Raw genomic sequence first — 14,238 nt, forward strand, 5'->3', positions numbered from 1 at the left:
ATTTATTTCCTTGCTTAACACTTATATGTATAAGTAACGTTTAAACATAATGTATAATTCTTGCTGTCCTTCCTCTGCTGTGAGGGGCAGCAGCGCTCCAGACTAACATTTTTTTACTAGGATCACAGTGGCCCCCTAACTTCAAATTTTAGGAGCGCATGTACAGTAGAAACTTTCTACATGCTCTTTCTGCAAAGTCAACGAGGAAGAGGCAATGTGGGTGCGACTGACGACAAATGACGGTGTTCCACAAATTCTACCTAGCAACAGGTGGTCACATGACCAAGAAAAATAATCTGAGCTCCCATCTACAGAATGGTGCAGTGCTTGCTAGTTGAAACTTAAGTTGTAAAGTGTTTATAATGAATTGTGTGTTGCTTAGTACGTTTTCAATGGAAGATAAATTGAAATAATTTAAAACACACATTAGGCAGTAATTTTCCTGTTAGCAAACTTCCTAAACAAGTGGTGTGTCTTGTTTTTTGCCTAAAATGTCATTAATGTGTAAACTGTTTTTGTAAACTGATCCAGATGAGCACATAAAATCTAGCCTTGAGGATGTTTGTTCTGTTTCTTATTACAAAATCCAACAGAGAAAGTCGCTGTTAACAAATTAACAGCGTGCAGCAGTCATAGTCGTGCTCATGAAGAGGCAGGAGGCGGATGTTTTCGGCAGGCGAGCGGTCAAGTGGTGGCAGCCGGCAGCATGAGAGCGCTGAAAGGCGCTAAGTGAGCGATCGATGACACCAGTCAATTATCACCTCACCCAGGTGTCGGCGCCATGAGTGCGGGGCCGGCCGTCCCGCGAGACAGCGGGCACGCCTTGACATGACAGGCGGCCGTCACATCATCGACAACAGCGCAGATTGCTAACTGAACAATCAAATCTGCTTCTTGTCAACAAGATGGAACGCAAGGTTTGACTTGAAAATTGTGACATTATAGAGATGTCCGTGTCCCTCCAATACACACTGTGATTCAAAATCAATAGTGTTGTGATGAAACGTTGTGCCCAACACCGTATAGTTGCAGGCAGTGGCAGGTGGTCATAGTTGTAGATAGTTTCAGATACTTGTAGATAGTTGACGATAGTTTCAGATTGCTGTAGATACCGTAGATACGGTGGTCGTAGATCGTTGCAGATAGTTTCACATTGTTGTAGACGGTTTCCGATTGTTGTAGATAGGGCAGTCGTTGATAGACACAGATAGCTTTAGATGATTGTTTTAGATACGGTAGTTGCAGATAGCGTACAATTGTTGTAGACACGGTAGTCATAGATAGTTGCAGATAGTTTCAGATTGTTGTAGATAGTTATCGATACTTTCAGAATATTCTACATACGGCAGTTGCAGGTCGTTGCAGATAGTTTCATACTGTTGTAGATACAGTAGTTGTACATTGCTGCAAATTGCTGTAGATGGTTTCTGATTGTTGTAGATAGGCCAGTCCTAGAAAATTGCAGATAGTTTCAGATTGTTGTAGATACAGTAGCCGTAGATAGTTGCAGATAGTTTCAGATTGTTGTAGATCCAGTAGTCGTGGACAGTTATCAGTAGTTTCAGAGTGTTGTAGATACGGTAGTGGCAGATTGTTACAGATGGTTGTAGATAGTTTCATATTGTTGTAGATACAGTAGTTTTAGATTGTTGCACAACATTGTAAATTGTGCATACCGTCTTAGATAGAGGTAGAAAGTTGCAGATAATTTCAGATACATGTCGATAGTTGCATATAGTTTGATACAATTGCATATACAGTACTTGTGTTTCAGAGAGTTGCAGTTAGTCACAGACAGTTCTAGATAGTTTCAGCTAGTTGCAGAAAGTTGTAGATAATTGTATATAGTTGAAGATAGTTCTAGATAGTTTCAGCTAGTTGCAGAAAGTTGTAGATAATTGTATATAGTTGAAGATAGTTCTAGATTGTTTCAGCTAGTTGCAGAGAGTTGAAGATAGTTGTAGATTTGTGTAGATGGTGGCATATACAGTAGTTTCAGATAGTTGTAGATGTAGATAGTTGAAGAAAGTTTCAGATAGTTGCACTTGGTTATAGAAAGTTTTAGATACAACCTGAAGATTCTCCTGTTCTCACCGTTGACTTCCTGCGCGCCCGCGTCGGTGAAAAGCAAACTCATCACCTCCTCGAAGTTGCAGCTGGGCTCCGGGGCATTGCTGTCCTGACCCATGTGGTGCAGCATCCTCTTCAGGACGTCGTCCAGGGATGCCGCCGTCTCATCCAACAGGATGCTCGCCCTCGCCAGGAAGCCGTCCAGGTCACGGTGGGCACGGATCTCCTCCTCGAAGTTCATCAGCTTCACATACTACACAAAGGCAAATTTGCTATTAGTCCTTATGCTTGGACATGACAGCTTCCACTCTGCTGGGAAGACTTTCTACGAGATTTTGGAGTGGATTTTGTCCATGGGTCACCAAAGAACCTCCATGCATGCCTTTATGGACCTTGCCTTGTTCACAGAGAACAGAAAAGGGTCTTCCACAAAGTACGTTGTAAGCATACCAACATGTCTTTTTAAGATGACAAATTAAGATTCTAGCTCTCATTGATTAAGAGCTACAACATCTGTCTTCATAGTTTCACCATCGTTTATTTCTGGACCTGTCTAATCAGTCCTGCCTCTCTTTTCTCCGCACCACTGTGCTCAAGGTGACCTTGACTTTTCCTTAGCGCATCAATCCCCCCTCCCCTCCTTTTTAAGGTAATCTTTTCGTGACGGCTGTAGACCTCCCAAAAAAGCCCAAATTCAAAAGCTGGTCTCAGAATCCTTCAAGGGACACATGAATGGACAAAAAGATGAGCTCGGCCCGATTTAGAGCCCAGACGGTAAACCCCACACCCCGCCCCCGACAGCCACCCGCTCCCCCTGGCGCACTGATCACTGCACTACAAAAATTCCAAAGATGAGTGGAAGCCCCGCTGCTCGTTCTAAAACATCAAACAATCTCGGCTGAGGAAGCATTTGGATTGTCTTGTTTGTTTGCGTCTGGAGACCCTGGTGGGCAGCTATTTTTGTATTCTTTATTTAATTTTGTTTTAATTAGTATCGTCTTCAGATCATAACACAGCCCGCCTGATAGGCATGCACCTCGTATGTGCACAGAAACATGGAAACTCTTATTGCACATGTCGGGATTCAATTTCTTAATTACTATCTTTGTGCTGCTGCACTCCCCAGAACTGTCACTGTTTTATTATGTTTGTTTGTTTAGCTTGTCTTTAGGGCAGGGCCACCCAAAATGTGGCACGGGGGCCATTTGTGCAAGGCCTGATCTTTATCGGCCCGTGGTATATTTTCCAGGCAAAATTAAACACGACCCGCATTGCAACATTACACAGAAAACTAAGAAAAACTACAAATATTGCAATTGCAAACCAAAATGTCCGACTGTGCGTCTTACAATATAGGTTCAGTTATGATGAACAGATTTTCTGTCAATCAGACGTTAGTTGTCACTCTCAAGCAGGGCTGCTACTGTGCAGGTTTTGTGGGGGTTGCAATCAGGACCCCCTTAAATACAGTATGTACATTTTCACCAGGATACACATGCTCGCAAAATTTGTATTTACGGTTACTGTGGCCGACATACAGCAACGACCATAAGTCCAAAACGCAGAAATGATCCAAAACCAAAAATACAAACACCATAAAACAAAAACAATGGGAAATATGCTGCAATCACATAAACACTGTAGGGTCAAAAACAAATGCAAAAGACAAATGCTGCAAATGCTAAAAACATACACAAACCCCTAAAACACAGAAAGTTCACAGAACAAAAACCAGACCACCAGGGGCGCAAGACACGAGAGGGATAATAAAAAACGTAAAAATCGGTTGCTCTATAATACTGTAAATATTACCTCTTAAATCTTCCGTTGTGTTCGGTGAACCTGCAACATTTCTCTCTCCATGCAGTTGTTTTGGGAGTTGGTGTGTGTTTTTTGCAGCATTTTTCTTTTGCATTTGTTTTTGATCCTACAGTGTTGATATGATTTCAGTATTTTTTTGCAACGTTTTCCGGTTGCATGTGATGTATAGTGCTTTGTGTTTTTGAAGCAATTGGACATTGCTGTGCATTTACCCCCGTCTGCCACCGTATCAATCCCTCAAAAAGACGATTTAGATGCAGAATTGTAATAATTGGATCACCAAAAGTCCTCAAACATGGAGCAAGGGACCAGAACATATTGACAGTGACAGCACAGCGTCTCAGTCATCAGGGCGACTTCCACAAATTGCGTTGACAAACCTGCGTCAAGTTGTGTTTCTTCCTCAAGATGATCCGAGAAAGTCTTTTTTAAGGGCCTGGCTGTGTGCACATGGCCACACACAAAGCTCATGATTGCTTTCCTTCGGTACTAACGAGCTGTTTGTGTCACGGCTAAACAGGCGACGGCATTCCAAAATATGCCAAGAGGTCGTTTAAAGATTGACATGACTTCTTATTCATGACGTTTGAGGCTTACCTTCCTGGATGTGTTGAGCAGCACGCAGCCTGAGTCGTCGCTTTCTGTGAGGAGACATGACAAAAACTGAAATAAATACCCAATTATTACATCAAACTCTACACATAATACTTAATAATAATAGCAGCAAATGTGGAGGAAGAGAGCCAGCAACCAGGTACTCTATGGAAGATAATGCCAAGGAAAGAGAACTCAGACGTTCGTGACGCTAAAGGAGCTAAACAACAAAATATATATTCAAATACTGAACAAAACACCTTTCAGGAACTGAAGAATGATAATGTATCACCTTGTGAACAAATTGCTGGACTGGAAGGGAAAGTGGATGTCCTAAAAAAGTATAGTGATGATAACGGCCGCATTATTTCGCAAATGATGTGCAACAGGTGACCAACTTTCTGCAGTCAAAGGTGATGTGATGTATGTGGATGGATTGATACATTGTTCCAATGCCAAATTTCAAGGCACTTGGGTTCAACGGAGGACCAGAGGCACAAAGCCTTGATACATGAAGTCATCAACTATCAACAATAACAACTCCCAATAGATTATGCCAAATGACTTGTCTTTATTTAAGACAAGTGACGACTCATCCAAGAGGTCACAAAAGACCCCACAACAACATCCAAAGAACTGCTTGCCTCACTTGTCTCAGTTAAGGTCAGTGTTCATGACTCCACCATAAGAAAGACCCTGGGCAAAAATGGCCTCCATGGCAGAGTTCCAAGACCAAAACCACTGCTGAACAAAACGAACATTAAGGCTCATTTCAGTTTTGCCAGAAAACATCTTGATGATCCCCAAGACCTTTGGGAAAATACTCAGTGGTCTGACGAAACAAAAGCTGAACATTTTGGAAAGAGTGTGTCCAATTACATCTGGCCTAAAAGTAACATTTCAGAAAAAAAGCATGATACCAACAGTAAAATATGGTGGTGGTAGTGTGATGGTCTGCGGCTGTTTTGCTGTTTCAGGACTTGGAAGACTTGCTGTGATAAACGAAACCGTGAATTCTGCTATCCACCAAAAAATCCTGAAGGAGAATGTCCGGCCATCTGTTGGTGACCTCAAGCTGAAACCAACTTGTGTTCTGCAGCAGGACAATGATCCAAAACACACCAGCAAGTCCACCTCTGAATGGCTGAAGAAAAACAAAATGAAGACTTTGGAGTGGCCTAGTCAAAGTCCTGCTGTGGCATGACCTTAAAAAGGTGTTCATGCTGGAAAACCCGCCAATGTGGCTGAATTACAACAATTCTGCAAAGATGACTACTAAAATTCCTCCACAGCGCTGTAAGAGACTCATTGCAAGTTATCCCAAACGCTTAATTGCAGTTTTTGCTGCTAAGGGTGGCCCAACCAGTTATTAGGTTTAAGGGGGCAATCACTTTTTCAATAAAAAGTTTCAATTAAAAACAGAATTTTGTGTTCAGCTGTGTTGTCATTGACTAATATTTAAATTTGTTTGATGATCTGAAACATTTAAATGTGACAAACATGCAAAAAAAAAAAAAGAAATCAGGAAGGGGGCAAACACTTTTTCACACCACTTTATATTTGCTCGACAGAATACTATATATAGAAACATATTTACAAAAATGATTATAGTTATCATTACAATTTTTTATTTTTTATTTTGCTATTATTGTAACCAGTACTATTATTGTGATTAAAATAAGGGCTGCAGCACTGCTGGATACATACAATATAATAAAAAAAAAAAGTGAAAATAATTAAATAAAAATAACACTGATAATTCTACAGACATCATGAAGGCATAAATGAATGCAGTAATATGAGGAAATAGCACAACATGGCTAATATTTACTGTATTTAAGAACTAATTTAGATGTTTATTTATAAGTGTGTCTACAAAAGGATAATGTAGCGTTTCATATGTGTTTATTAAAATGATACATGATGTAACTTTATAAGACAAGTACAAACATGACCTCAGCTCCATCACGTATCTTTGAGCCTTTCAGATCCATATGGATAATATAAAATGTAAATGTAGAACATACTGGATGGCCCACATTGCGAAGTAGAGAAAATCACGCAGTCAGGAGAAAATCTTTCTTTCTAAAAAGAGAAGAAGACGAGGGGAGCGCCTCACTGAACACAGATAAGACTTTTAATCCACCCGTCTCAGAGAGCCGAGCAGCGATAAAAAGTGGGAAGAACCTTTCATGGTCGGCGTCTCGGTTACGTAATCTTTACCGCCGTTTACCGTGGGGAGGACGTTATTAGCTTTGCACGGGCTTTCCTCCTCTGCCTGTCAGGGAATCAATCACAGCTAAGCCCCGCCCCTCCCCCAGCTACCAGGAGACATCATCCAATCAATGTGGTCTGCAGGGAAGAAGAGCATTCGGTGACGGGCAGGGTGTGCTCGTACAGTGGCCATGAGGAATCACACTGATCTCCTCCTGCAGGGAAGCCATGAGGCTGCTGTTCTAATTGCTAACAGCAATAAGCAGGTGATTCCTTATATTGACGCAAGATTAGACACACACAGCTTTACAGTCATCCACCACCACGCAACACTTTTAACAATACTTACAATAGACCATTGGACAAGCCAGTAAGTAAAACACTTGACATGTAATATTAACCAATTAGTGACATTATTCACTCAAAAACTCTAAACTGAATATTTTGAGTCATCTTTTCTTTATGAGCCATAAATCCAGTAAGCTGATATAGAGACCTACCTGAAAAAATGGGTCTCTTTTCCAAAAATGGGTTTTGAAAACGACTAAGACAACCCTGAATATAACACAAGAAATCTTACATTAAGGGCCGTCTGATATTCCTTTTGACCCAAATATAAGATGGCACAGACACCTTCTGGAATGAAAAACGGGTTTCTTTTCCAAAAATTTATCTTGGAATATAAGACAAGTACATTCAGGGTTGTCCTGTATTCATATTGACTTAAATAAAAGACAACACAGACAAAGACCCCTACTGGAACTAATGGGTCTCTTTTACAAAATCGGGTCTCGAAAATAATGATAAGATGACCAAGAATTAGGGGTGCTCCAATAGATCGGCCACCGATCAATATTGGCCAATGCCAATGCACGCCTTTCAAAGCCGAGCACAAAAACCGATCGCTGTGCAGCAGCAAATCCTACATGTCTGCTGTGTCACGTAGGGTCGCCAACAAAATGACGCGTCTCGTATTGAGCTTGCGACAGGCTACGCCAATCGATGCCAGCGTATTTGATTAGTCCCTTACCAAACCTATGGCAGTTCGACTATTCTTGCATCTTTATTAACACACTTTGCCTTGCTGTCACTGGCTGTTCTGTGCAATGGTGGCAGCCAGCTAGAGTATCTGCCTAGCTTCCGGTCTTCGAACTCCAAAAGTGACGTTTTACCACAGTGACATTTTGTTTTTAAAACAAACAAGCAAAGCGGTTAGTTCAGAGCTAGTTTTTATCCCACGGGGAAGCCACAAGTGTACAGTATATATATGACTACTATGTGGTAATATCATAAGACGACACATACACCTGCTGGAACTAAAAATGGGTCTCTGTTCCAAAAACTGGTCTTGAAAATGACAGGATCCTGAATATAAGAAAACACGTCTTACATTCAGGGTTGTCCTGTATTCATATTGAACCAAATATAAGACAGAAAAAGACAGAAAAAGACAGAAAAAGACAGAAAGACAGAAAAAAGGGTCCTGTTTCCAAAATCGGGTCTTGAAAATAACTATAACATGACCCAAAATATAGGACAAGGCTTACAGTCAGGGTCGTCTTATATTCAGTCATCTTTTATTTATATTAACTTGAATATAATATGACACAGACACCTAGTGGATCAAAAAATAGGTCTCTTTTCCAAAATCAGGTCTTGAAAATAATGATAAGATGACCCACAATACAAGATGACGGGTCTTACTGTACTTTCAGGGTCATCTTATATTCAGAGTAATCTTTTATTCATATTGACCTGAATATACTCCTCCGTGAATCACCACCTTATCGTGGTGGAATGGTTTGAGTGCCCGAGTGAGTAGGGTCCCCGGTGAACGAGAGGGTCATTTCCTTACGCCTTAGGATTGGGGAAAGGGTTCTGCCTTGAGAGTATCCAGCCTTCTTAGAGTCCATCAGGGAGGTACTGGAGTGCATCCCTGCTGGTGACTCTTCTACTTATGACTTCAAAGCCCATGTGGGCAATGACAGTGTGACCTGGAGGGGCGTGATAGGGAGGACGGCCCCCCAATTTCAACCCATGTGATGTGATTGAACTTCTGTGCTAACCACAGTTTGTCCATAACAACACCATGCTCAAACACAAGGATGTCCACCTGTGCACCTGGCACCGGAACACCCTAGACTTTGTAATCGTATCATAAGACCTGCATCTGTATGTTCTGCACACATGGATGAAGAGAGGGGCAGAGCTGTCAACTGATCACCACCTGGTGATGAGTTGGATTAGATGGCGGGGGTGGATGCCGGACAGAGAGAAAGGACGAGGATATTGAGTCCCAATGGGCCGTATTCCGTGCCTCCATTGTTGAGGTCAGCCAATCGGAGCTGTGGCTGCAAGGTGGTTGGTGCCAGTCGTCCTGGCAAACCCCGAACCCGATGGTGGACACCGGAGGTTAGGGCTGCCGTCAAGCTGAAGAAGGTCTCTCTTCAAGCACGGATAGCTTGTGGGACTCCCGAAGCAGCTGACAGGTACCGGCAGGCGCGCGGCTTGAGAGGTGGTCAAAGCAAAAACTTGGATGTGGGAGATGTTCAGTGAGGCCATGGAGCACGAATTTTGGTTGGCCGCCTTGAAAAAGTTCTGGCAAACCATTCGACGCCTCAGATAGGACAAGCAGTGCCCGGTCCACACTGTTTATAGTGGGGACGGATGCTTAACCAAAAGAACGAGATCGCAGATACGAAGAGGCCACAAAGAGTTTCCTCTGTAGGGTGGCTGGACTCCCTGGTGAGGTGTTCCAGGCATGGAGCCCCCGAGGCCTGGGAACGCCTTGGTGTCCTCCCGGTAGAACTGGAAGAAGTGGCTGGAGAACGGGAAGTCTGGACTTCCCTACTGAGACTGCTGCCCCGTGACCAGCACCAGGATACGTGGAAGAAAATTGATGGATGGATGAATGGATGGATCTGAATATAATACATCACAGACACCTACTGGAACTAAAAATGGGTCTCTTTCCAAAAACGGGTTTAGAAAATTCAAGATTCAAGTGAGTTTTATTGTCATGTGCATGGTAAAACAGCAGTAATACCATGCAATGAAAATCTTATTCTGTTCATTCTCCCAAGAAAAGAAAGAAAACACAAGAAAGAATAAGAACATAAGAAACATAAAAATATATACCAATAAATTAAGCAGCAACAAAAAGAAGAGACATTCATACAAATAAATATACAAATAAATAAGTAATAAATAAAGTGCTATGAGTGTGTGTTGCGTGCGGCGTGTGTGAGTGCTTCGCTGAGAAGCCTGATGGCCTGTGGGTAAAAGCTGTTTGCCAGCCTTGTGGTCCTGGACTTCAAACTCCTGTAGCGTCTGCCTGACGGTAGGAGTGTGAATAATGAGTGTTGTGGATGTGTGCTGTCCTTGATGAGGTTGTGTGTTCTGCGTAGGACTCTAGTTTTATAAATGTCTTGCAGTGAGGGGAGGGCTGCCCCAACAATGTTCTGTGAGGTCTTGATCAACTGCTGGAGTGCCTTCCTATCACGTGTTGTACAGTTACCGTACCAAACAGTGATGGAGGCGGTAAGGACACTTTCGATAGTGCATCTGTAGAAGCAACTCAGGATTGTGGTGGGCATGCCAAATTTCCTCAGTCTTCTCAGGAAGTACAGTCTCCTTTGGGACTTCTTCAGAATTTGTTGGGTGTTGTGAGACCAGGTGAGGTCCTCGCTGATGTGTGTGCCAAGGAACTTGAAGGTTTTCACCCTCTCCACCTCAGTGTCATCAATAAACAAGGGCCTATGCGGCTCCTTTTCCCTTGTTCTTGGGTCGATGATCATCTCTTTAGTCTTATCTGTATTGAGAAGGAGATTGTTAGCACGACACCAAGCTATGAGGTCCGCCACCTCTCTTCTGTATGATGTTTCAACACCACCAGTGATCAGTCCGATGACTGTAGTGTCATCCGCAAATTTAATGATGCTGGTGTTGTTCTGGGAGGCCACGCAATCGTAGGTGAAGAGCGTGTAGAGGAGTGGACTCAGCACACACCCCTGAGGGGTCCCAGTGCTCACAATTCTTGAGCTGGATGTGCGATTGTGGACTCTAACTGACTGGGGCCTGCCTGTTAGAAAGTTAAACACCCAGTTACAGAGGGAGGGAGACAGGCCAAGTGTGAGGAGCTTATTTGTGAGTTTGTGGGGGCAGACTGTATTAAAAGCAGAGCTATAGTCTATCTATAGCATTCTGACGTATGTGTCCTGGCCCTGTAGGTGAGAAAGGGCTGTGTGGATGGCAGTGTTGACTGCATCATCCGTGGACCGGTTCTGGCGATATGCAAACTGTAGAGGGTCCACAGTTGCCGTCGGGATGCTCTTTTTGATGTGGGTCATGACTATTCTTTCAAAGCACTTCATAACAATAGGAGTGAGTGCTATAGGGCGATAGTCATTCAAGCAGGTCACGTTGCTCTTCTTGGGTACGGGCACTATGGTGGTGGACTTAAAGCAGGTCGGTACAGATGCTTGTGCAAGCGACAGGTTAAATATGTCAGCAAGCACATCAGCTAGCTCTGATGAGCAAACCCGAAGTGCACGTCCTGAGATGTTGTCTGGCCCTGCTGCTTTTCGTGGGTTTGTTTTGTTTAGAACCCTGCGCACATCAGCTGATGTCACCATGAGAGGTGAGTCCTCTGTGCTCCCCAGGTTCAGCCACCCTCTCTGCTCATCAGGAGTTTGGGTGTCAAAGCGGGCATAGAACTCGTTCAGCTCATCTGGAAGTGTGGTTTGGCTGGACGTGGCTACGCTACTCTGCTGTCGATAGTCTGTGATGTGCTGGAGCCCCGCCCACATGCGCCGAGGGTCAGAGGTGGAATAGTAGCCCTCCAGCTTCTGTCTGTACTGTTTTTTGGCCTCTCGTATGGACCTTCTCAGGTCATATCTGGCCTTTTTGTAGTCCTCAGCGGTGCCCATGACAAATGCAGTCGAACGAGCACGTAGCTTAGCCCTTACATCACAGTTCATCCACTGTTTTTGGTTAGGGTATTTTCTGTAATACTTGGTGGTGGTAACAGTCTCTATGCATGTGCTAATGTAGCCAGTAACAGCAGAAGCATATTCATCCAAATCAACAGTACAATCTTCCCTCCCCGCTGCAGTTTTAAACACATCCCAGTTTGTGCAGCCAAAGCAGTCCTGAAGTACTTGATCAGTTTCTTCATTCCACACTTTAACTGCTGTACTTACAGGGGGAGCTTGTTTAAGAAGTTGTCTGTATGTTGGATAAAGGAATATAGAGATGTGGTCAGCCTTTCCAAAGTGGGGTCTTGGAACAGCCTTCAAAGCACCTTTCATGTTGCTGTAGACTTGGTCCAGGATGTTATTTTCCCTTGTGGGAAAGCTCACATGCTGGTAATATTTGGGGAGGACAGTCCTGAGGTTACAGTGGTTGAAATCACCAGATATAATGAATACAGCGTCTGGGTGTTTGGTCTCGTGTTTATCAATGATGTCATGCAGGAGGCCTAGTGCGTTAGCGGTGTTAGCTCGTGGCTAGCTCGTGGCTAAATGACTAACAGTATCCTGAATATAAGATAAGTCTTACATTCAGGGTTGTCCTATAGTCATACTGAGCCAAATACAAGTCAACAGACACCTACTGGAACAAAAAACATGTCTCTTTTCCAAAAACAGGTCTTGAAAAAGACTAAGATGACCCAGAATATAAGATGATGAGTCTTACATTCAGGGTTGTCTTTTTCAGAGTCATCTTTTATTCATATTGGCCTGAATATAAGATAACACAGACACCTACTGGAATGAGAAATGGGTCTTGAAAATGACTGGCAGAAACCTGAATATAAGACTAAGACTAAGTCTTAGGGTTGTCTTGTATTCATATTGACCCAAATATTGTATAAGATGGCACAGACACCTACTGGAACAAAAAACTGGTCTCTTTTCCAAAAACGGGTCTTGAAAATGACGAGGAGGAAATAAATACTGATCTAATACATTTTTGCTTTTAATTGATTCTTCTTTACTTGTTAATAAACCTTTGACCCCAGCCGGCCCACTAAACTTCGGTTCAAAAAAATAAGAGTTTTTGCACTGACAGCACAGCTGAACCTGAAATGGCATTCTTGTTTTGACAACAACAAAACCACAATGTCAATGATTAAAGACAAGGAATGTTCCTAAACATGGTAGAGCGGGAGACTAAATCCAATCCAAAATGAATAGAAAGTCCACTTCGTTGTGAAGTGAAATTTACTGTGTGACGACCTTTGAGAAGCATAAATCTGGACTCCATAAAGTGGTAATGATCACTAAATAATATTTCCCTCCTGGGATTTAACGACACATCCTAAAAACCCTCGGCGGCGTGCGGTGTGACAAGCTACGTGCAAGGACATCAATCTTAAAATCGCTGGGAGGCGTTAACCAAGGTATCGTTACTGTGCTGCAGTTAAATATCCGGCAGGCGCCACTTCGTAAAGGTCAAGATTGAATATCATCCTGGAGAAGCGGCCCGACCACAGCGACATCCGAAGAAACACGCAAAGCGTGACAGGGATGCATTAATTATAACTGACAGATGTTGGAGAGATGACGTCGCTTACGTTGTCTCTCAGCTTTGATTTGCTTTCCCAAACAAATACAAATGTTTATTTCACCTCTTTTGTAGCAGCAAAGTCAGTGAATAATGATTTGTTACATGAAGTCATTGTCATGGTGCCTAGCATTGCATCTACTATTGTTAGGTTTATTGTGCATCGACTGTATGAATGCATCTAACTGCACTTCATCATGCTCCTTTTAGCCTGTCTTGCTATAAAAAAAATTGCTATTCTTACTTTGTATTCTCACTTCCATTATAGCGCTTTAAGGGTTAAATGTTAGCAACTGCAAATGTGTTCGCACCCATAATTCAGATTATTAATCACGCCCGAACCCTAACATTGTCAGAAGCATTCGTAAGTGTCAGTATCTCGATGTGACTTATCGTATATTAGCATCTCCATATAAGTTAGCAATTGTCAGGGTTTTAACATGATCTATGCGAGTATGGATCTCTGCGTGAGTTAGCATCATTAAGGATGTTGGTTTCTCTAAATGTGTTAGCATCTCTGCGTGATAGCATCAGTAAGTGAGTTGGCACCTCTCAGTGGGAGTGTATGTGCATGTGTTAGCATCTCTCAGGGGCTACCCACAGGGAAAGGTTTTCAAGTCAAAACGGCAAAGTATTTGATCGTTTCAGCCTCTCATCCACACGGGAACGGCGTTCTGGGTGACCTAGAACGGTATTTTTTTTAAAACGGCTTCCAGAGTGGGAACGTCTGAAAACGCCAGCTTGGCGTTGTAATGTAGACAAAGCAATACAAGAACGATGACGTCACTGACCCGCCTCCGCCTCGTCACCGTCATCTGACCAGAAGTGAGCTTTGACAAAAAGCCAACATAATATCTAATATTTCGGCGGACATGATTCACCTCAGTCGACATTCTCCTGATATTTTATAGAGTTAATTCCACTTCTTGTAAGCGGAAGATGACGCACTTATGCGCATTCGTTCTTTCTTCT

The 14,238-nt window shown here is 42.9% G+C and overlaps 1 protein-coding gene across 6 annotated transcripts in view; it reads right to left on the reverse strand.

The window, feature by feature from the left end:
- The window catches only part of slc4a11 (solute carrier family 4 member 11), a 122,131-nt gene that overhangs the window by 64,214 nt on the left and 43,679 nt on the right, over positions 1–14,238 (reverse strand). For all 6 annotated transcript variants that reach the window (XR_008573522.1, XM_054797369.1, XM_054797372.1 and 3 more), the window contains 2 exons: positions 4,489–4,532; positions 2,095–2,323 (listed from right to left, as the gene is read on the reverse strand). Coding sequence is in view for 5 of the 6 variants with exons in the window: in XM_054797369.1 (XP_054653344.1) it covers positions 2,095–2,323; positions 4,489–4,532 (273 nt within the window). In the remaining variant the exon portion in view is untranslated. The remainder of the gene's footprint in view (positions 1–2,094; positions 2,324–4,488; positions 4,533–14,238) is intronic.

The sequence above is a fragment of the Dunckerocampus dactyliophorus genome, chromosome 13, assembly GCF_027744805.1.
Source record: "Dunckerocampus dactyliophorus isolate RoL2022-P2 chromosome 13, RoL_Ddac_1.1, whole genome shotgun sequence".
In the NCBI taxonomy this organism is placed as follows: Eukaryota; Metazoa; Chordata; class Actinopteri; order Syngnathiformes; family Syngnathidae; genus Dunckerocampus; species Dunckerocampus dactyliophorus.